The sequence below is a fragment of the Chrysemys picta genome, unplaced genomic scaffold (genome assembly GCF_011386835.1).
Source record: "Chrysemys picta bellii isolate R12L10 unplaced genomic scaffold, ASM1138683v2 scaf285, whole genome shotgun sequence".
Lineage (NCBI taxonomy): Eukaryota > Metazoa > Chordata > Testudines > Emydidae > Chrysemys > Chrysemys picta.
The window spans coordinates 56,996-78,000 of NW_027052992.1; the positions used below are offsets into that span (position 1 = coordinate 56,996).

The window sequence follows — 21,005 nt, forward strand, 5'->3', positions numbered from 1 at the left end:
CTTACAGATGTTACACAGAAAGAATTGGCAAGATTTAGATGTAGTCTGGATATGAGGACTTAGAGACACCTCAGTCAAATATGATGTCCAAGTTACAGGCTTCAGTAACTGGCAGGATGGTGGCCTTGTTCAGAGTTTGAGAAGGGAGTTGGGGATTAAGAGCTAGCTCTGTTTTAGTCATGTTGAACTTGATCTGATGGCTAGATATTGATGAGTTCTGGGAGATAGCTCTGTTGTAAGCTTGGAGTAAATTCTAAGCATATGTGTACCCTACAAGCACTACAGCAGCTGTCGTGCTGTACTACTATAGTGTAGACTCTTACTACAGTGATGCAAGGGATTTTTCCATTGCTGTAGTAAATCCAGGAGGCAGTAGCTAGGTTGACAGAATATACAGTATGATGTTAGGTTGACCTGATGGAGCATCAGACCTGGTCCCTGTGCACAATTTGTCTAAGGCCTCCACACTAGGGAAACTTTTCGTCTGTTGCTAACTTATTCAGGCTCATTGAAGTTAGCAGTGTTGGAAGCCCCAGTCTGGATAGGGTGCTGGCTACCACCACAATGGTGGTGAGTTCTTGGGAAACTGCCTCCATTGTAGAGAAGACTTCAGAACTTTTACTCATTTCAGGAAACTGTTGATACTCTGTTTGTATGATTGTGTCCAAACATTGTCGAAACTCTGTTCTAGAGTAGATAGACGCTTCTAGGAAGCAATTTGGGTAATGTATATTCTTTATCTACCAGTTTCTTTGTAGAATATAGGATATGCATGTATTGAAAGATCTGTAATCAGTTATACTTTGTTTTTCTTTTGTAATCCAGGTCTGTTTGTATGCTGTTGCTCACTTGTTCCTTGTGTTTTCTTAAAATGTAACAGAATACAGTGAAGCAAATACATTGTAATGGAGTAGATGGCCAGTTTGTTTGAATTTAGCTAGTCAAAATTTGAATGCATCTAGTGATAGATCATAGTAACACATTCTTTTATTGAGTTTATTTTATTTTACTGCAATCTAGTGGTTCCTGTTAAAGTTTTTAATTTTTTTTTCTTTTTTCAGAAATCAGAAGAGACCGGAATCTGTAACATAAAAAGACAGCTAGAATTTCAAAGGTAAATGCTTACTTTGTCACTAAACACAACCATTTAAAAAAAAAAAAAACCAACAGGATAGTGCTTAGTATTTTAGCAAAAATACTGGTTTTTTTTACTTGTGCAGTGATGGAGAATTGGGCCTTCTTAATAGATTAAAATATTTCCATTTGCATTCATGAATGGACTCTGCCTAAGTCAGTCAGGTTGTGATGGCAATTAAGAGATGAGGTCCTTAAAATTTCTTTTAAAATTCACTATAAATTTGTGCTACTTCACACTGAACAAGAGAGGAATGGACCCTTCCACTGTTCCCTGGAAACTAGGGACAGTGTTATCCTCCTCATTCTAAACAGTGGGCCTCGTAATAGGAATGTGTCTGTGTTGAATGTTGTTCTGTAGATGTCAGCAGAAGTACTGAGCATGGAACAAAAGCAGAATGTACAGTAGAGAGCCATAGTGTAATTTAGAGGAGGATTTTGCATTAAGTATATTATCTTTCATTTTCCATTTCTGTTGGCTCTAGGTAGCCCCCAAATCAATCCAGTTGTCATAATGTTTGGGGAGATGTTCAGCAAACAAGTAAAGTGCCTGAACCCACTATTGCTTATTGCTAAAAGCAGCCAAGTCAGCAGGCTGTAAAGTGGCCATGTAGCAAGCACAGCTTGACCAAGGCAGGAGGGGAGTGGGTTTTGAGTGCCACAGAAAGGGCAGCTTGACCCCATGTCCTTCCTGATAAGAATTGTGTTGAAGTTGCTGATTCATGCATTTTAGAAGAGAGGATGTGCCCTCAGGAATGTGTCTAACAGGGTCTCGAGGCTCCAAACTATGGGGAAAAAGCTACACTTGGTTAATCAACAATAATCAGAAGAAAACCTCTTGCTTGACCATTGAAACTGCTAGCTTAACAAATTTTCTTTAAGGGGCATGTCATTGTGTTACTAATGTATAAAATAAGGGGGAAAAGTTTGAGGTAGTGGGACTCTTTGGGACTGGACTCTCCCTCTGGATGCATCTTGTGTTCCCCACCAGCAGACGGGCTGCCGCTGTACCACTCGAGAGCCACACTTAGCTTCGGTAATTATTGAGGGTTGGGGGTGTTTTACTAACCTGTTGCAGATGGGTGTAAGTGCTTGAGACTAAGTAAAGTTTAGCTGTAAGTGAAAGCACTCTTGTGTTGTCCTGTTTGTGCCAGCTATCTATTGGTCAGACGGCTGTGTCTCCCCTGATTTATTTCCTGACACCATGTCACACAGAGTAAAAGTTGCCAAGAGCTTTGGGTTGAAAGAACCCTGGATAACAATAACCACTTGATGCTTCAAGTAATTTTCAAGGTTACAGGCACTGAGAAATTGTGGAATGGCAAATGTGCTCTTTGACTGACTTGTGAATTCATATGTTAAGTGGATTTCTCAGTTACTGTTGACTAAATGTTTATACTCTTATGATAACTAATGGGCCTATTAGGATTTCTATTAACTACATTTTCAGTGGTTTTTATTGGTCTCTGGTAGAACAATATGTGACTATATTTTTGAACATGTTGAACTATAATCATCTTAGCATATCTTGGGGCTCATTTGCAAAGGGGGCATCCTCTCTCTCTGCCCCACCCGCCTTCAATTTGTGCTAGACAGAACTCTGCTTTTGGCTACCCCAGCATGACTGAAGCATGGTGGGTGACTGTAACTGTGGTGAACACAGATGCAAAAAGTGTTATGGGCATAAATATTTGAAAACTATTACACACCCTAATGTTGCATCGTGTGGTTTTTAATAAAAATAAAAAAAGACTGCTACAGACATTTTTGCCCTGATTTAAGAATCTCTGTTCAGGGCTGAAATTGCAGTGCATGCAGTAGCTAGACTTGGGTCTCATCTACTTTATAAGTACTACCTGGTTACTGCACTATTCCCCACAGTGCAGACAGAACTTGAGGGCTATATCCTTGGATTTCAGCAAGTTCAGCTCTGGAATATGAACAGCATTTTAACCAATCTTGCCTATGCTATAAGACTGAACAGTGTCTTAACAATCTTGAGGTCCCTGCCATATTGTAATCATTGTACCGGCTGGTACAATGTAGACAGTGACCTTACTGTTACCTTTTTTTTGTCAACATTTGGCAAATTAAGAAAATTATGCAAGATGTAAAACCAGTGAGAGCAAAGCATGTCCATGAGAAGCAAAAATATCTCCTCCCCCCCTCCCATCCCCAAACTCTCTTAAAGGATTAATGTTGTCCTGAATTCAAAGTAAATTAATGAAATTTCAAATGCTTAGCAGTAACTAGCTGGGTGAAGAAGTACAGTAAGAGTCTAGTGCAGGCTTCTCTTTGTTGATTTTAGTCACGTTAAGCTATATTGTAACTTTTTTTTATAATGTAACTTCCATTTATGTAACATTTCTGCAGATTCAAAGTACATAAAGATGTTCAAGAGAAGAAACAAAAGCAAAGTTTCTATGTTCCACAAGGCACTATTGAAGGGTTCCAAGGAGAGTCTTCAAATGATAGCAAAACAATCAGTGCTGTTTTGATTGAAACTGAGAAGCGAAAAAGGATATCTATACAGTTTAAACATAATGATGTTAAACATGGAAGAGAGAAAAGCCAAAATGATTCTGGTGTGGTTCCTACTAGCAGGGAAATCTGTAAAACAGACCACTATTTTGACAATGTTGGAACAGGAGGGAAAATGGTGCGGCATAGTTTTGCAATCCAGAAGGACAAGCTGAGGAAGAAGAAGAAAGAGAAAACTGAGCTCAGCAAACTGAAGGCTAGAGTTGAACAAACTATGTTGGAGACGTTCAAGGTAGCTACCTTTCCTACAGACTTGCTAAGTAAGAAGTTGCATGGATCAAAAGAATTGAGTGATGATTTCAGAATTCTGAAAAAGCCCTCAGACACCTTTCCAAAGACTGCAGGACATGGCAGTTTCCCCACTAATATATCACACACATCATTGAAGACTTGTAAGAATAAAGAACACCTAGAAAACTCTAAAGAACTATCTAACAAAGATCACCACGATACTAAACATGTACCATTATTTTATTCAACTGCAACATCTAAGGGATGGCAGTATCTTAAAGAGAAAAAACAGCATCCTGATTCCAGCAAAACTTTTAGCTCAAGAACTGAAGGAAGGACCTTTGAAGCCATACAGTTACATTTAAGACAGGTAAAGTAATAAACTCCTGGGCAAGTTAGTAGCGGACAAATGGACTGTGTGTGTGGTGTTTTTTTTTTTTTTTTTTTTAAATGGTGGTTTCTAGATGACACTTTATATCTTCTCCCTCTGTGTATGGAGACGTAGGCTTAAGTTTGGCCACAACTAAGAAGAATTTGTTGATACCAACCTCATTTATACAAGACACTTGTCTACTTTTTTTAAAGCATCTTAACATGTTTTTGTATCATTATGATTGTGCTAACTTAAATACGTACCCTCTGCTCTTTTCTATATGCACACTGCATTCTTAACTCTTTAATACTACTGCAAAGATAGTATTTGGATAGAACATTAATTTTATCGTCCGGTCACAAAGAGAACTTCTTTAAATTAAAGTTTGTCATCAGGTAGCAAGTGCTTGAATTCTTGTAAATGTCATACTTCTGGCATTATTTCTCAACAGAGCTCTGAAGTCCCTTCTGCCTCCCATCAAGCCATTCACATTACAGAGACAGACCAAGAGGTTTGTGATCTTTTAGTTTAAACAACTGTATCCTCAAACTGTGACATTCTGCACTGTTGCTATGCCGCTTCATTCCTACTGGCCCAGGAATCTCTTGCGTACTAAAAAGTCCAGTTAGTTTGTTGCACCTGTCAAGGGCTTTCTGAAACAAGTTTACATGGTACAACCTAGTTTTAGACTTCTTGCTTCCATGTTGGAAAGTGGGGTCAGAATATTTGGTTGCAAATCCCACCAACTTTACTTTCCAGCATCCCTTTACTTTTTTTTAGTAAAGAAATAGAGCAGTGACTCTTAACCTTTCCATACTACTGTACCCCTTTCAGGAGTCTAATTTATCTTGAGTATCCCCAAGTTTCACCTCACTTAAAACTACTTGCTTACAAAATCAGATATAAAAAGACAAGTGTCACAGCACACTCTTACTGAAAAATTCCTTACGTTCTCATTTTTAACATATAATTATAAAATCAATTGGGATATAAATATTATACTTACATTTCAGGGTATAGTGTATATAGAGCAGTATAAACAAGTCATTGTATCAAATTTTAGTTTGTACTGACTTGGCTAGTGCTTTTTATGTAGCCTGTTGTAAAACTAGGGAAATAGCTAGATGGGTGGATGTATCCCCTAGAAGACCTCTGTGTACTCCTGGGGTTTGCGTACCCCTGGTTGAGAATCACTGAAATAGAGCAATGTTCCTAAAGAACAGTTAGCAGAGCACTTTTGGCCTCTGTAGTAAGGAACAGATCAAGCCTGTTAACTATTGGATAGAAATGTGGTCACAAATGAAACTTTTAGGCCATACCTTGGACTTCCTATATTTGGGTATAGGCTGCAGATGCTTGTACTCTTAAATTTGCTGCACCAGTTAAAAATTGACTAATGCTAAGAACTGCATGAAAACATCAGCAGTGATACCAAAGATGCCTGTTCCTGTCAGACAACTTTTTTAAAGAGCTTACCCACTTCTTATTTTATGTATTCTGTTTTACCATAGATGCAAATAATAGAGGAATTGCATGCTGCTCGTATTGACAAAAAGATAGCTTTGCCAGTCGTGCAGACTTGTGGAGAATTGACAAGTATGGAAATAGATCTTCCAGAAGAGAATGCAGATATTCCGGCTGGTATGTCATCTGTAAAGTTGTCAGGAGGCTTCTCTATCTGCTTCCACACGGACAACTTTAAAAGTAATAAGTGACTTAAGAAAGGAATGCAAAAGAATGAATTGCTGTGTATTCTCTTCTACAGCAAGTGCTACTTCTGGTTTGAACCTCTTGATAGTGATTGACACCAACATAATGATTGGTCACCTTCAGTTTATCATGACTTTGAAAACTAGAGATATACCAGGTATGTGGATGCTTTTACAGCCCCTATAGAAAAGGGACAATCAACAGGTTCATGTGTTTGTATAGTAAGCTCTTCAGACTATGGGCTATACCGTGTGTGTGTGTGTGTGTGTGTGTGTGTGTGAACAATGCCTAACACACTGTACTGGAATGACATAATGGAAAAATAACTTCATACATATTGATGCTAACTCTCAAACACAGCTCCTTAACAAGCTATCCAAATCCCACATTTGGACACTTAGATTTTCACATGTAAATGCCTGTTTGTGAGAGTCTAAATTCAGAGTGTAGGCTTCCTGTTAATGAAACTGGCATCTGAAAACAGAGCCTATTATGTACATATCTGCTCTAATGAAAACTGAACTTTTCTGTATACATAAAAGTTTTAGGAATCCTTGCTTTCTAAAAACCCTTAGGTCTGGTTCTATCTGATACTAGATGCTATAAAAAGTCAGTAAGAGTTTTTTACCTGAGGTAAGGGCAGAGTAGGGACTTAAGCGTCTGATCCATTATTAATAGTAAGTATCTTGTCCTTCTATTGCACCTTAATACAAAGATCTCAAAGCACTTTGTTTAACCCTCATAACACAGCTAAGGACACAGGAACAAATTATCCCATCTGTAAGATAAGTATTATCAAGGCAGGAAAAAAATTTTCAGGAAAAAAAATTGAGGTCGGAGCTGGAAATAAAACACCTGGAGTTCTGACATCTAACCCCTTGCTTTCGGTACTGCCTCTAGTATGTTGCTGAATTCTAGATCTGTACTGCTAGAGGGACTAAGACTGCAGATACCAGCATGCACCAGTGAAGTACATCAGGGTGCTTCTAACATTCTGAGCTAATGAATAGTGATTTATAATGCAAACCAATTGGAAACATAGTCCCATTATGCTATAATGTATGTGGCGTATATCTATATAAGGTCTGATCATGTAAGTGCCAGAGATAAAGAACGGGGCCAATGTATATAGCATTGACAGAATAGTCATTCACCTTCTAATGTATTTATTGTGTCTAGTATATTCCAGTTTTAATGACAAAGTTTAGTACATATATTTTTTTTTTAACAATGTTCATTGAAAATGTAGGACAGTAAAACTTTTGTCCAGTGTCCATAGCATTTATCACTGAGATAGTGTTGTTGGATGATAGTCTTTGCAAACCATTGTTGCCTTTATTAATTAGAATTTGGTTTTTTTAATATATATATATATATATATATATATATATATATATATATGTGTGTGTGTATATATGACCATCATTTGTGAACATAATATCAGTCTTCCCTTTTCCTCTACTGCTCAGTGACTTTTTTATTTTAGCATCACACAGTGTGGCATTCATTGTGTGGCAAACAGCATGACAGGATTACCACAACAATTATGCCAAAATATGGTACAGTAATGTGCTAAAAATTGTTCACTGATTACTCCTCAACTTTGCATGTCATCACTTTTAAGATAACCCACTGAATGAGTGTGTATATTGAATTTAACATTAAGGAAGCTAACTTCTGTTTGTGTTTTTTTTTGTGTGTATTTTTTTTTTTTAATTTTAAACTTAATCCTTCTGTATACAGATGAAATGGGTCTTGCCCAGTAATGCAGAAATCTGCTAATACACATAAACCTCGGGAACTATGTTCACATTAAAATGGAACCTACTGTAGTTCAATTGGCAGTTTTTTTTTAAAAAAAAATTGTGTTTTCTAGGCATTGGCAGACTTGCACTGATAATTCCCTGGGTGGTTCTACAAGAACTGGACAACTTGAAGAAAGGCAAAGTACTACAACATGTTCGGCACAAAGCTGTCCCTGCAGTTGAGTTCATCTACACTTGTCTCAAAAACCAAGATTCAAAGCTGTGGGGGCAATCCATGCAGCTTGCCTCTCAGAAAATATGTAAGCTATGTACATAGTTACATTTATTTCTGGGTTGAATGGTCCTCACAGCTCCACTAGTGTGAGCATCAGCATCTACTTCTGGGTTTAATATAATCTTCACTTTTACCTTTGCAATTTCCCTATTAAAATTGACTAACAACTTTCAGTGGCCATCAGACTTATTCACTATGGACCTGATTCTCTACCCTGTCACACCAATTTTATACCGTTAATTGATGTCAGAGTTATGCTGGCATAAAACTGGTGTAATGGAGTGAAGAATCAGGCCCTATATATTTCTCAATCTTTTGTGATGGGTAGGTATCTTTCTGAGTTATCAGAAGACTAACATCACCTATATTTTTCAGCATGAACCTATCAAATACACCTTAATCAGTAGTAAAAGATTTTTTTGAACAGATTTAGTACATGGGTAGTTTATAATCAAAACTAGTACTTCACTCCCTACCGTTTTATCGATAAATTTTGTTTGTTACAACGTTATCAATTCTAGCTATGTCTCCACTTCATAAACAGGCTGTGGGGAGTTACTTCATCCTACCAAGCTAGGTATGGATTGCATGTCTTCTTCAGTTGGTGACTGCGACCTAGTTGATCAGAGCTGTGTAAGCCTGAAGTTGCAAAGCAAGAAAGCAGCAGTTTCTAGTAGAACTCAGGAATTCCTGTATCCCAGATCTGTGCTTAGACCACACTACTTCCCGTTGCTTGAACAAATACAGTGTTTGATTACAGTATCTTAATAATATATTAATATTAATATATAATAATAATAATATATAATAATTAATATATTAAGATACTGCTTATGAAGCCTGATTATTTCTGAATATATTGCCATTGTGTTTACTAAATTTGCAGATGGATTGAGTGATGAAAACAATGATGACCGTGTTTTACAATGCTGCTTGCAGTATCAGAGTCTTTTCCCTCAAGCTTTTGTCATACTGTGCACGTGAGTTACATCTGCATCTCATGTTTTGTTTTCAAGTCTGAGATTGCTGAATTCTGTGTGTGGGGAGGAGACTACACACCCATCACTTTTAGATGTGATTGAAATTTTTTTTTGAGAAGCAAAATCACTCGATATAACTCCTTTGTAGTATAAAGGAATAATTAAAAACACTCTTCTAACCATAACACTTTAAGTAGAGTTAATTCAAGTTCTTAATTTTCTTAAAACTGGAATTTGCTGGAAAACAGCTGCTAATATTACTGGTGCTGCATAAATTAACTGAAGACTTAATAATCACATTTTGGGTGGGAACAGAGCAGAGATCTGGTTGTACATAGATGTTTGGATTTCATACATAGTGAAGGTGGTGGTTGTATGTATTACAGCGTGTATGGATAGGGATTGACTTTGTTCTAATTCTCCTGCTGATTTTTGTGACTTGATTCTAGCTTTGGCTACACTAGGAATTGAAACTTCATTTTCAGCTACTGATCTCCCTGAAGGGATGTTGAAAAGGTTGTTCGAGTGAAGACCGGACAAAATCAATACCATTTTAGAAAGTGGAAATGAGTTCTCTAATGGGAACTGGTTTAATTTGTTCAAACTTAATGTGTGGGAGCCAAATTAATGTTTTCAATGGAAACCTAGGCCTGGTCTACACTATGAGTTTAGGTCGAATTTAGCAGCGTTAAATCGAATTAACCCTGCACCCGTCCACACAACAAAGCCATTTTTGTTGACATAAAGGGCTCTTAAAATCGATTTCTGTACTCTGCGACGAGGGGAGTAGCGCTGAAATTGACATTGCCGGTTCGAATTAGGGTTAGTGTGGACACAATTCAACGGTATTGGCCTCCGGGAGCTATCCCCCAGTGCACCTGGTGACCGCTCTGGACAGCAATCTGAACTCAGATGCACTGGCCAGGTAGACAGGAAAAGCCCCGCAAACTTTTGAATTTCATTTCCTGTTTTCCCAGAGTGGAACACTAATCAGCAAAGGTGACCATGCAGAGCTCATCAGCACAGGTGACCATGCAGTCCCAGAATCAAAAAAGAACTCTCCCATGGACCGTATGGGAGATACTGAATCTGATCTCTTTATGGGGAGATGAATCTGTTCTATCAGAAACTCCGTTCCAAAAGACGAAATGCCAAAACATTTGAAAAAATCTCCAAGGCCATGATGGACAGAGGCCACAACAGGGACTCAACACAGTGCTGCGTGAAACTTAAGTTGCTGAGATAAGCATACCAGAAAGCCAAAGAATCAAATGGATGCTCACGGAGGGAGGGGCGACTGACGACTGTAGCTATCCCACAGTTCCCGCACTCTCCGAAAACCATTTGAATTCTGGGTTGAGTTCCCAATGCCTGAAGGGTCAAAAACATTGTCGCAGGTGGTTCAGGGTATATGTCGTCAGCCCCTCCCTCCTGTGAAATCAAAGGGGAAAAAAATAGTTTCTCTCCTTTTTCCAGTGTCACCGTATGTCTACTGGATGCTGCTGGCAGATGTGGTGCTGCAGCGCTACACAGCAGCATCCCCTTGCCTTGCAGACAGCAGACGGTGCAGTATGACTGGTAACAGTCATCGTCATCCCGTGGATGCTCCTGGCTGACCTTGGTGAGGTTGGTCGGGGGCGCCTGGACAAAAATGGGAACGACTCCAGGTCATTCTCCTCTTTAAGTTTTGTGTAATGGAGATTCAGTCCTGCCTGGAATATCATGCCATCTGGAGGCTTCTGCCTCAGGCTGCTCTCTCAGTCGGCAGCATCGCGCAGTCACGCCTACCCCTTGCTCCCAGGCTCGTAATCAGATACTTAGACCTCTACATTTTGCTGTAAATAAAAAAATAAAACTGCCGTTTAGAACTGTCCCCCAACATACATATCCTGGGACATTTTGTATTTTACCAGTGTCAACCAAAGGCCCACACACAAACGGAGATTCAGTCCTGCCTGTGCTTCTATCCTAGTGCTTATCACAGACTCCCATTTTCAGCTATAGGCTGAGCAAGTGCAGAATGGTGGTTCACTCTACTTTGCTGTAAGCCAACCATCCTCCCCTCCCCCTTTGATCTCTCCTTGCAGAGGCAATAAAGTCAGTGTTGTTTCAAATTCATGCATTCTTTATTACTTCATCACATAAATGTGGGGAGGGGGATAACTGCCAAGGTAGCCTGGGAGTGGTGGGGGAGGAGGGAAGCAATGGGTGGGGTTGTTGTAGGGGCACCCCCTAGAATGGCATGCAGCTCATCATTTCTGCAGGATGTCTGGGGCTCTGATCCGGAGCGGCCGTTTGCCTCTCTGGTTCTTTAGTAGGCTTGCCTGATATTCTAAGCAGGACAGACTCTCTATTAGACAAAACTTAAAGAAGAGAATGACCTGGGGAGTCATTCCCATTTTTGTCCAGGCGCTCCCAACGGACCTCACCGAGGTCGGCCAGGAGCACCTATGACAGCAGCAGACAGTACAGTATGGCTGGTAACAGTCTTTGCTAACTTGCAAAGGCAAGGGGATGCTGCTGTGTAGCGCTGCAGTACCACGTCTGTCAGCAGCATCCAGTGACAGTGAAAAAAGGCTGAATGGGTTCCATGATTGCCGTGCTATGGCGTCTGCCCGGGCAATCCAGGGAAAAGGGCGCTAAATGATTGTCTGCCGTTGCTTTCACGGAGGGAGGATTGACGGTTGATATTTACCCAAAACCAACCGTGACAAATTTTTGGCCCCATCAGGCATTGGGAGCTCAACCCATAATTCCAATGGACGGGGGAGACTGTGGGAACTATGGGATCTCTACCCACAGTGCAATGCTCCGGAAGTCAACGGTAGCCTCGGTACATGGACGCACACTGTTGAATTAACGTGCTTAGTGTGGCCGCATGCACTTGACTTTATACAATCTGTTGCCAAAAATCGAATTCTGTAAAATTGGAGTAATCCCATAGTGTAGACATACCCCTAGACAAACATGAGTATGGGGAGATTGTCCATAATGATTCCATGTTAAATTAGCATAATCTGAGTTGAGATGACTCTTGTATTGTGCGGTTCTGTTAAGCTCAGGCTGTGATTTATACGCTAAAATTCATCTATACTCTTTTTGGCTTCTTGCAGCCTCATGAGTAATAAAGATTCTCCAGCTGGAACTTAGGTAATTTTGTTGTATTAGGCAGAACAGAATTCAGCTCAGTCCATCACGTCTTCATTGGGTGCACAGCAGGTTGGATTGATTTAAATCATTGGCTTAAATCTTGTTTTTGCATTTGCATTTCTTAATTCTTTTTTGGGTGCTTGCACATGTCCATTCCACTTAAGTGTGTGCCAGTGCACTGGAGCTAGAGAACATTTCCCCATAGTGGTACCCATCTGGGCAGCTCATGTGCCCTCCGTGTACCGGTGCTGCTTAGTGGGAACATGAAAGGCAGGGATGCCCCAGTGCCCCTGTTTCTTCTCACCGCCTATGATTTGGTGGTCAGAGCAAGTGTGAGCTCTTCATGTTTTCTCTGTGTGTTAGTTACTTAGTTAGCTGTTCCCATTTTAGGTTTCCATTTACCTATTCTTTTGTCTTTGTTTTGTTGTTGTTGAGCTTTGCTCTATACTGTGATATACTGAAGTCTTTTTTCCTTTAGAGGGCTAAATGGTCAGACTCCCTTAAGGATAAATCAAATTCTGAGGTTAGGAGGTGAGGTGGTCCCCTGTACTGTATTCCTGTAGTGTTGAGTTGTTGACTCCAGCATCTCAAGGGGCTCTGTCAAGACAGACTCCATTGCCTACTTCATCTGTGGCACTGATTTCTGTTCCCTAGGCTATATTGGTACATAGGTACCAACTATGTGTTAGGCATATGCAGTGGCACAGGACCTCTTGTGCTTGTCAGTGCCAGCTTCACCTCTCAGGCAGGATAACTCCCAGGTACCAGATCTGACAGCTTTGGTACCAACCCATGTGGTACCAATTGTGCAGGACAATGTAGAATTGCAAATCCTCAGGTACTGCTTGCCAGATATGATTATTCAAATTGGAATGCAACGTCTAAGTCTCAAGACAAGTTACTAAACAATGTCAAAGAGGAATTTAAGGTGTTTATTAATGAGGGTTGTTTGGTTACCCAGCCTTCTCTACAGGCTTCACTGGATGAAGCAGACTCCGCAGCTCCACTGATGACAGTGGCATTGCTATACGTTGTGCTTCGTGGCTGCAAGCACTTGGTATTCCGACTGAAGTGCAGCATACTATAGAAGGCTTGCCTCTGAGGGTTCAAGTCTATTATCTGGCAAAATTGCTGAGACTCTGCACTCTTTAAAAGATTCCTTGGCAATCCTGAAATCTTTGGGTATTTACACTCCTGCTATAAAAATGGGAAAGGATTGTGGCATAAGTGGTCTTGCCTAGTGGTCACAGCTAGGCTGAGGTCTGCCCAGCAGGAACAGTAATTACCAGGCAGGAATTGGAGGAATTGCAAAAACTAAGTTCTGTAAGCAAGAGCCAAGGTCAGAGTCAGGCTGGGATCAGAGATCAGAAGTAGTACAAGGCTGGAATCAGGAGGCAAGAGTCAGGGTCAGTCAGGCTGCAGTCAGAGGCTGGAGATCAGAGGCTGTAGCAGGCTAGAGTCAGGAGGCAGGAATCAGGGTGAGAGTAAGGCTGGAGTCAGACACAGGAGATCAAGCAGAGTTTGGCGTTGCAGCAGGCTGAAGTCTGTGAGGTTGCCCAGGCCACTTCCTGGGGCAACCCATAGAGTTAAATAGGGCACTTGGCCAATCAGAGAGGTTCAGGGTACCATCACTCTGGATCTCTTGGGCAGTATTTCCTGTAGCGTTTACTCTCCATAGGGCTCCCTGGCTGTGCCTCTGGATGGTCTCCCATTTTTGTAGCCATCCCAGGCTCTGCAGACCAGGGGTTCTAGTCCCTGGGTCCTTACAAAGAGAAAACAGTTTCTGCCTCAAGTGCATCAGAGCTATCCATCATACTACCTGGTGAGGGAGCCCAACACTTCTAAAAGACATACATGACAAGTTCCAAAGGAGAAGACCTCCATCTCTGCCTCCTACATCTGTGACAGTGAGACAGCTGTCAGTTTCCAAACAGTCTGTCTGACTCAGTCGAGAGCACCAAACCACTTAGAGAGTTCCCTTCCCTTCGGCTGCAAGTTGTACTGCTTGGAATCATGTTGTCAGACAGGTGGGTTCTAAGCATGGTGCAAGTGGGATATATTCTACAAATCACATCTATTCCACTCTCCCATCCACCTTTCCTATCTCTTTTCAGGGATCACTCTCCTAAGACTGTACTAATTCAGGAAGAACACTCTCTGTTGCTGTTAGGAGGCACTTCTTCTATGGCCCCTACATCAAGAGAGAGGATTTTATTCCTAGTATTTTCTCATTCTGAAGTCCAAGGAAGGCCTCAGACCCATTCTGGACCTGCAGAATCTCAAGCAATTCATAAAGATAAGATTTCTAATGGTTACCTTATCCTCTATTATCCCATTCCTATCTCTCAACGACTGGCTTGCTACCCTTGACTTAAAGGAGGTATACTTCCTTGTGGCCCTTCACCAGAGTCACAGGAAGTTCCTAAGATTTGTTCTGGCAGATATCCATTATTAGTTTACGTTTCTTCCATTTGGCTTGTCCTCTGCCCCTGTTCTGAGTTTTCACAATGTGCGTGGTGGTGGTGGCAGCACATGTTCAAAGGGTGGGCGTTTAGGTTTTCTTGAATAACTGGTTGCTCCCTGGACAGTCCAAGAACCAGGTGGAAGAAGGGGTGCAGAAGGTCTTGTCTCTTTCAAGTTTTAGACCTGCTAATCAACAAAGACCAACCAGATCTCACCCCTGAAAAGATAAAATTTGCAGTTCTTGATTCAACCACAGTGAGGCCATATTTGTTTCAAGCAATACACAATCTGTGCTCAAAATTCCAGGCGCATTCCTGTGTACAGTGAGGAATTGCAAGAGACTTTTAGGACACATGGCAACTTGCACATATGTGATCCAGCATGCCAGACTTCACCTTAGGGTCATGCAGAGGTGGTTGAAGTCAATTTACGATTGCTCCCGACATCCGCTGGGCATGCTGACTGAAATACCTGCAACTGTTCTCTTTTCTCCCTGAATTGGTGGATGGACTCAGTCAATGTAAGCACCAGGGTTCCCTTTACTCCTACTCTACCATCAGTGACTCTAGTCACAGATGCTTCATCCTTGGCTGGGGAGCACATCCTGTGAGCTTACAAACTCAGGGTCGGGACCTCTTCCTCTATATCAATGTCAGGGAGCTTTGGGCTATACACCTAGCCTGTCAGATATTTCTCCGTCATATAGCTGGCTGCTCCATGCAGGTTCTCACAAACAGTGCTGTGGTGATGTTTTACTTTTACAAACAGGGAGGGGCCACATCTGATGTCCACTACTTCTTGGTGAGGGGTCTTTTGGAATTTCTGCATCAAGAATGGAAAATACCTGTAAGTATTTCATCTCCTGGGCTCTCAATTCACTAGCAGACTGACTCAGCCGGTCATTCAGCAGAGGCCATGAGTGGCCCCACATACCTCATGTGGCAAAGTTAATTTTTCTGAATTGGGATTACCAGACTTGGACCTGTTCGCCCCCCACCAGAACAGGAAGTGTCACTAATTTTGTTCAAGGGGAGGCCTCTGCCCAAGGTCACTAACGGCTGCCTTTCTGATGTCAAAACAGAAGACTTCTTTATGCTTTTTCCCCCACCCCAACAGTGCTGAAAGTAGTGCCAAACTCAGACAGGACCATGCCATCCTAATTTTGATAGTGCCTGCCTGGTCTGGTCAATGTTTGTTCTCAAACCTATTGAACATCTGTTCTTGGGATCCAATTCCCTCCATACATAATCTGATAGGATCATAGTCAGATTTTGAATCCTGTTTCAGCCTGCATCTCACTGCCTGGATGCGCTCAGTGGGTTAGATCATCAAAGGTTTCCCTGTTTTGGTGGCATTTCAGACTGTGCATTTTGCATAATGGAAAGTCATCTACCAGATGTACATTATTTCATGAAATAGAATGACTTTCTTTGGTCCAGGCACCTGATACAGAGGCGGATTAAGGTTTTGTGGGCCCTGGGCCAGAGCAAGTGGGGGGGGAGGTTTGGATGGCTCTGCTCTTTAACCTGTCACCAAGCAGTACAAGTGCCTGATGGGTATTGCTATGGGAAAAAGTACTCTGGCACACTGGTGCACAGACAACTAAGTGAAGTGACATGTGCAACTCCTCTTGAGCAACAGTTGCAGAACAGGCATGTAACTATTTTTTTTTTTTTATTCTTCCTAAGAGAGGTTGATTCTCATTAACCTTAAAACACATTGATTTGCAACTACATAGAGCCATCACACTAAATTTGTGCTTCTTTTTGCCACTCTGGATGATGCATTGAATCAATACACATTTAAGCAATTATATAGCTTAATATACATGTATTCAGATTTGTAGTTTTCATTTTTATGATCTTAGAAAATGGTGAATGATGCATTTCTTATTTGCTAGAGCATTAGTTTTTTTACTTGTGATTTGTGTCAAGCTGCATTTGAATGGAAATTGAAATTCAATTATGCACAAACAGCATTTTAAAATTGGTTTTATTTAATTAAAAAAATCTTTTGAATGTGCTGGATGAAAAATCTGTTTTAAATGCAATACATTTGATACTTAATTAAAGAAAGCATTCTCTATAGTTAGTGACTAGAAACAATCAGTGCCATTATGTCCTTCAAGATTTTAGAACTAGTAGAACTCTTCCTCCTCCCACCTTGTTATCCTCTTCCAATCTATGAATAAAAAACAAGCTTTCTTGCTTTTTTTTTTTTTCCAATTCCCAAGTGGTTTCTCACCTTTTGAATGAATTAGTCATTGACCTGAAATATTCTCTCAGAAGAGGCTACTACTGTCAAAAGCTGATTTAGCATTTCAACTTACTCTGGTTCCAGGTGCTTTAGCCAGTGACTTCTACCAGCTCAGTGGTTTGACTTTCATTAAAATTTTAGTAGCAAACCATGTCCTGCTTGAATATTTTTATTTAATTTTAAATTATTTTAATAGATTAGAGTAAGTGTAGGTCTTAAAATAAGTTATCAATTAAAATTTATTTTTCTTTTTATTTTAAAAAGAAAAATTGTTTAATTTAAATTAAACTGATTTAAATTTTAAAATATCCAATTTGATGTAAAGACGTGTGGCGCGGCGGGAGTTGTTTTTATTTTTGGCAGTAAGTAAGCAAATATGGTTTGATCTGTTGAGTTAAAAGATGTCAGTGTTTGCAGCTGCTTTTCCAGTGAAGTCCAGGTCTAAAGTGTGGTTATAAAAAAACAAAAACAAAAGAAAAACTTTAATATGTTTTGTGTGTTTCTTTTCAGAATAGCTACTTCTTGATTTAGTTATCTCATTTGCTTTCTTACATGGGTACCTTTTTTTTCTTTCGCAGGCAATATGTTGTTTACAGTGAAGCCCTTCAAGATTTATATGGGCTTACTGAAGACAAGTTTGTCAATGGGTTAGCTTTACGATTTAGAATATAACCGTGTTGTTGAGAAGTTAATACAATCAAAACAAAAGTAAATCTCTTTTCATAGGAATGATAAAAATTTATGCAGCAAAGCCCTAGTGAGTGATGTAAAGGCCCTATGCAAAGCAGATTTGGTTAATGCACTCCAGAACCTGAATGTCAACAGCCATCAGAACTGTGTTGGCCTACAACAATCAAAAACAGGTTAGTTTGCATGTGTGCGCCTATTTATAGGGGCCCTGTGAGTCATTCGGAGCATAATTACATTTGCAGAAAATTTAAGCTTCTGTCTTCATACACTCAGAACTTCTAGAACATTCACCTTGAGGGCTGACATTTTCCACCTTTGGTCTCTATCCAAAGATGACGTGAGTGTGAAAGTTTGAGAGCTTGAGTAAAACTGTTTCAGTTAATCGAATAATGAAAGTATTAAGTATGTTTCCCAGCTCTGTGTAAATGTGTGCATTAAAACAAAACTTCTAGCCACCTTTTAAAAAAATCTATTTTTTAAATAGAGGTTAGCCCCCACACAACTCTCTAACTCAAAAAGGTTTCATACTAAGTCCACTTATAACTCTAAGGTCATTCAATAATACTGCTTAATATGAACAGCTATACTTGTACCATCGGCAATGGGTTATAATGGTGTAACTTAGCCTTGAGTGGGCCAATTCTTACTATTCCGGATTCACGATAGCTGTTCGTATTAAACAGTATTATGGAGTTGTCATGTAATATACCAGGTATAATTCTATTGCAGTCAGTGGAATTTTACCTACTTAGACCCTGGTTGTATTTGGCCCTTGGTATGCTATAGACTGGTATTTCTTAGACACATACAAGTAAGTTCATTTCTAAGTCACTTAAAAAATCAGGAATGTGGAGTAGAGTCATGGATAAATATATTCTGAGAAATTAGGTCATCTTGGTTAGTGGTCTGTTGCTTAAGACAAAGCATAATACAAATTGGCATAATAAGAAGTACTGAGGAAAACCTAAGAAAATGAAATTTAGGGCAAATAACCTGCTGGGAAGGGACTTAGTCTGATCTAGAAGGCTGAAATACCCCATGTGCTTAGTAACACAGCTTTCTGTGGACACATCTTAGTGCTCTTTACACTTGCTGCCCTTTAAATACAGAATCCAGATCAAGATCCATCTAGCCTACTTTCCCGTCTTCCGACAGGAAAATGGGAATGAACAGAATAGGTAATCAAGTGATCCATTCCCTGTCTCCCATTCCCAGCTTCTGGCAAACAGAGGCTAGGGACACCATCCCTGCCTGTCCTGGCTAATAGCCATTGATGGACCTATCCTCCATGAATTAATCTAGTTCTTTTTTAAATCTTGTTATAGTCTTGGCCTTCACAACATCCTCTGGCAAAGAGTTCCACAGGTTGACTGTGCATTGTGTGAAGAAATACTTCCTTTTGTTTGGTGTTTTTTAAACCTGCTTCCTATTAATTTCACTTGGTGACCCCTAGTCCTTGTGTTATGAGAAGTAGTAAATCATACTTCCTTATTTACTTTCTCCACACCAGTCATGATTTTATAGACCTCTATCATATCCCCCTTAGTTGTCTCTTTTCCAAGCTGAAAAGCCCCAATTTTATTAATCTCTCCTCAAACAGAAGCCGTCCCATACCCCAATCATTTTTGTTGCCCTTTCCTGAGCCTTTTCCAATTCCAATATAAGAAATTAATAAGCAGGTTTAATACAAACCAAGAGGAAGTATTTTTTCACACAATGCACAGCTAACCAATGGAACTCATTGCCATGGGCTGTTGTGATGGCCAAAAGTATAACTGGGTTAAACAAAGATATGGATAAATTCATGGAAGATAGTTCCATCAATGGCTATTAGCCAAGATGGTCAGGGTTGCAAGCCCATGCTCGGGACAACCCTAAACAGCTGAGTACCAGAAGCTGGGAGGAGAAGATGGGGGTTGATCCATCAAATTGCCCTGTTCTGTATGCTCCTCCTGAAGCTCTGGTACTGGTTAGTGTCAGACAGGGTACTGGGCTCGATGGACTCATTGGTCTGACCCAGTATGGCAGTTCTTAAGTTCAGTAGGCTCATCACACAACATACAAGCAAGTCACAAACATAAACAAACACCCTAGAGAAGAATCATGCTATTTCTCCTTCTGGTGGTAGTGTGTGGGGGAGGAGAGGTGAGAAATATGGACAATGTTGATTCTATTTTAAAATACTTGGAAGGTGCTTGGATATTGTTGTCATGGAGTAGTAGAAGTAAAGTGATGGAATCCTCTGTAGCTGGAGACCTACAACTAGAGGACAAAATATTAAATAGGTTGTAGGCAACAATCCAGCACTTGCAAAGACTGGATTACAGAACCTAGCAAGTTGTTTCTATAACTAATTTCTATGAATAATACACTAAAGAAAGCACTTACTGTAACTGTATTTACTTGGCAGATACTGGGTCCCAGAAAACCAAGAGGGAAGATCCCAGCCTTACTACTCCACTCCTAAGCATTGTTCCTGACCTTGAAAAAAGTTTAGGAGAAGCTTTATCCTCGATATTGGAAACTGAAATGAAAATTGCTTTTGGAAACTTGTGGATGGAGGTGGTTATTTGTGGTGGTTTGCTTGATATTTCAAATACTAAGTTAAAGATTGAACTTTGGACTTCGAGACAATCTGTCTGCTTTTTACGTTTCAATGTTAATGACAAATAAGGCTGATACAGTACAATGATGTGGAAGATGTCTCAAAATACATTCCAGTTGTTGACGCTGAACTCATTTTCAATTATAACCTCTTATGAAAATTTAAACAGATTTTTTTGTTTGTTTGAAAACTGCAAAACTGACCAATTGTGCTGCCCTCTGTCGTGATTCTTCAGGGACCCTGCTTCTGTGCTTGAGAGTTTCAACGTTTGATTATTTTTTAATTTTTTTTTATATCTAAACTGTTCATGTAAAAATGTACCAATAGGAAAAGAGAGATGATGAGAAACATTCTTTAAAATTATACAGAATAAATTGATAAGTAATGTTGCAATAAGACTACAGTTCTGGTTAGGGATTCTGGTGTTATCTTAATCCATGAGAGTTTGTTTAATTTGTCAATTAACCCATTGTAGAATGTGTGTTTAATTGCAAGGTGCCAGTGTGACCATACTAACATTTCAGATTCTTTTTTAAATTAAAAAAAAATAATCTATAGGACAGTTCCATCACAGGCAACATCAGTTGAAGCATTTCTCCCTCCCATTGCCACCACCTGCCTCCCGCTCTGCTAGTGTAGTTCAACCTAGGGAAATTCAATCTCCAAACTCATTTTGTACTTCACCTCTTTTGAGAGTTTGCCTTTTGGTGTTCTTGTGGTGTGGACACCTCTCTAACATGTATTAGGCTAAAGCAGTAATTCACTTTACACAGGCCATCTGATAACTTAAGGGAATTTGAACAAGTGACCTAGAAGCGAAGATTCATGCTTG

The 21,005-nt window shown here is 40.1% G+C and overlaps 1 protein-coding gene across 5 annotated transcripts in view; it reads left to right on the top strand.

Moving 5' to 3' along the window:
- The window catches only part of LOC135972088 (transcriptional protein SWT1-like), a 32,021-nt gene extending 11,043 nt beyond the window's left edge, over nt 1–20,978 (top strand). For 2 of the 5 annotated variants that reach the window (XM_065579419.1, XM_065579420.1), the window contains 9 exons: nt 1,062–1,114; nt 3,508–4,276; nt 4,731–4,790; nt 5,791–5,920; nt 6,045–6,146; nt 7,866–8,054; nt 8,916–9,009; nt 17,605–17,741; nt 19,979–20,976. In XM_065579419.1, the coding sequence (XP_065435491.1) occupies nt 1,062–1,114; nt 3,508–4,276; nt 4,731–4,790; nt 5,791–5,920; nt 6,045–6,146; nt 7,866–8,054; nt 8,916–9,009; nt 17,605–17,741; nt 19,979–20,241 (1,797 nt within the window). In that variant the 3' untranslated portion in view covers nt 20,242–20,976. The other 3 variants (XM_065579421.1, XM_065579418.1, XM_065579422.1) reach the window with 3 other exon arrangements.
- Nucleotides 20,979–21,005: the final 27 nt, after the last annotated feature.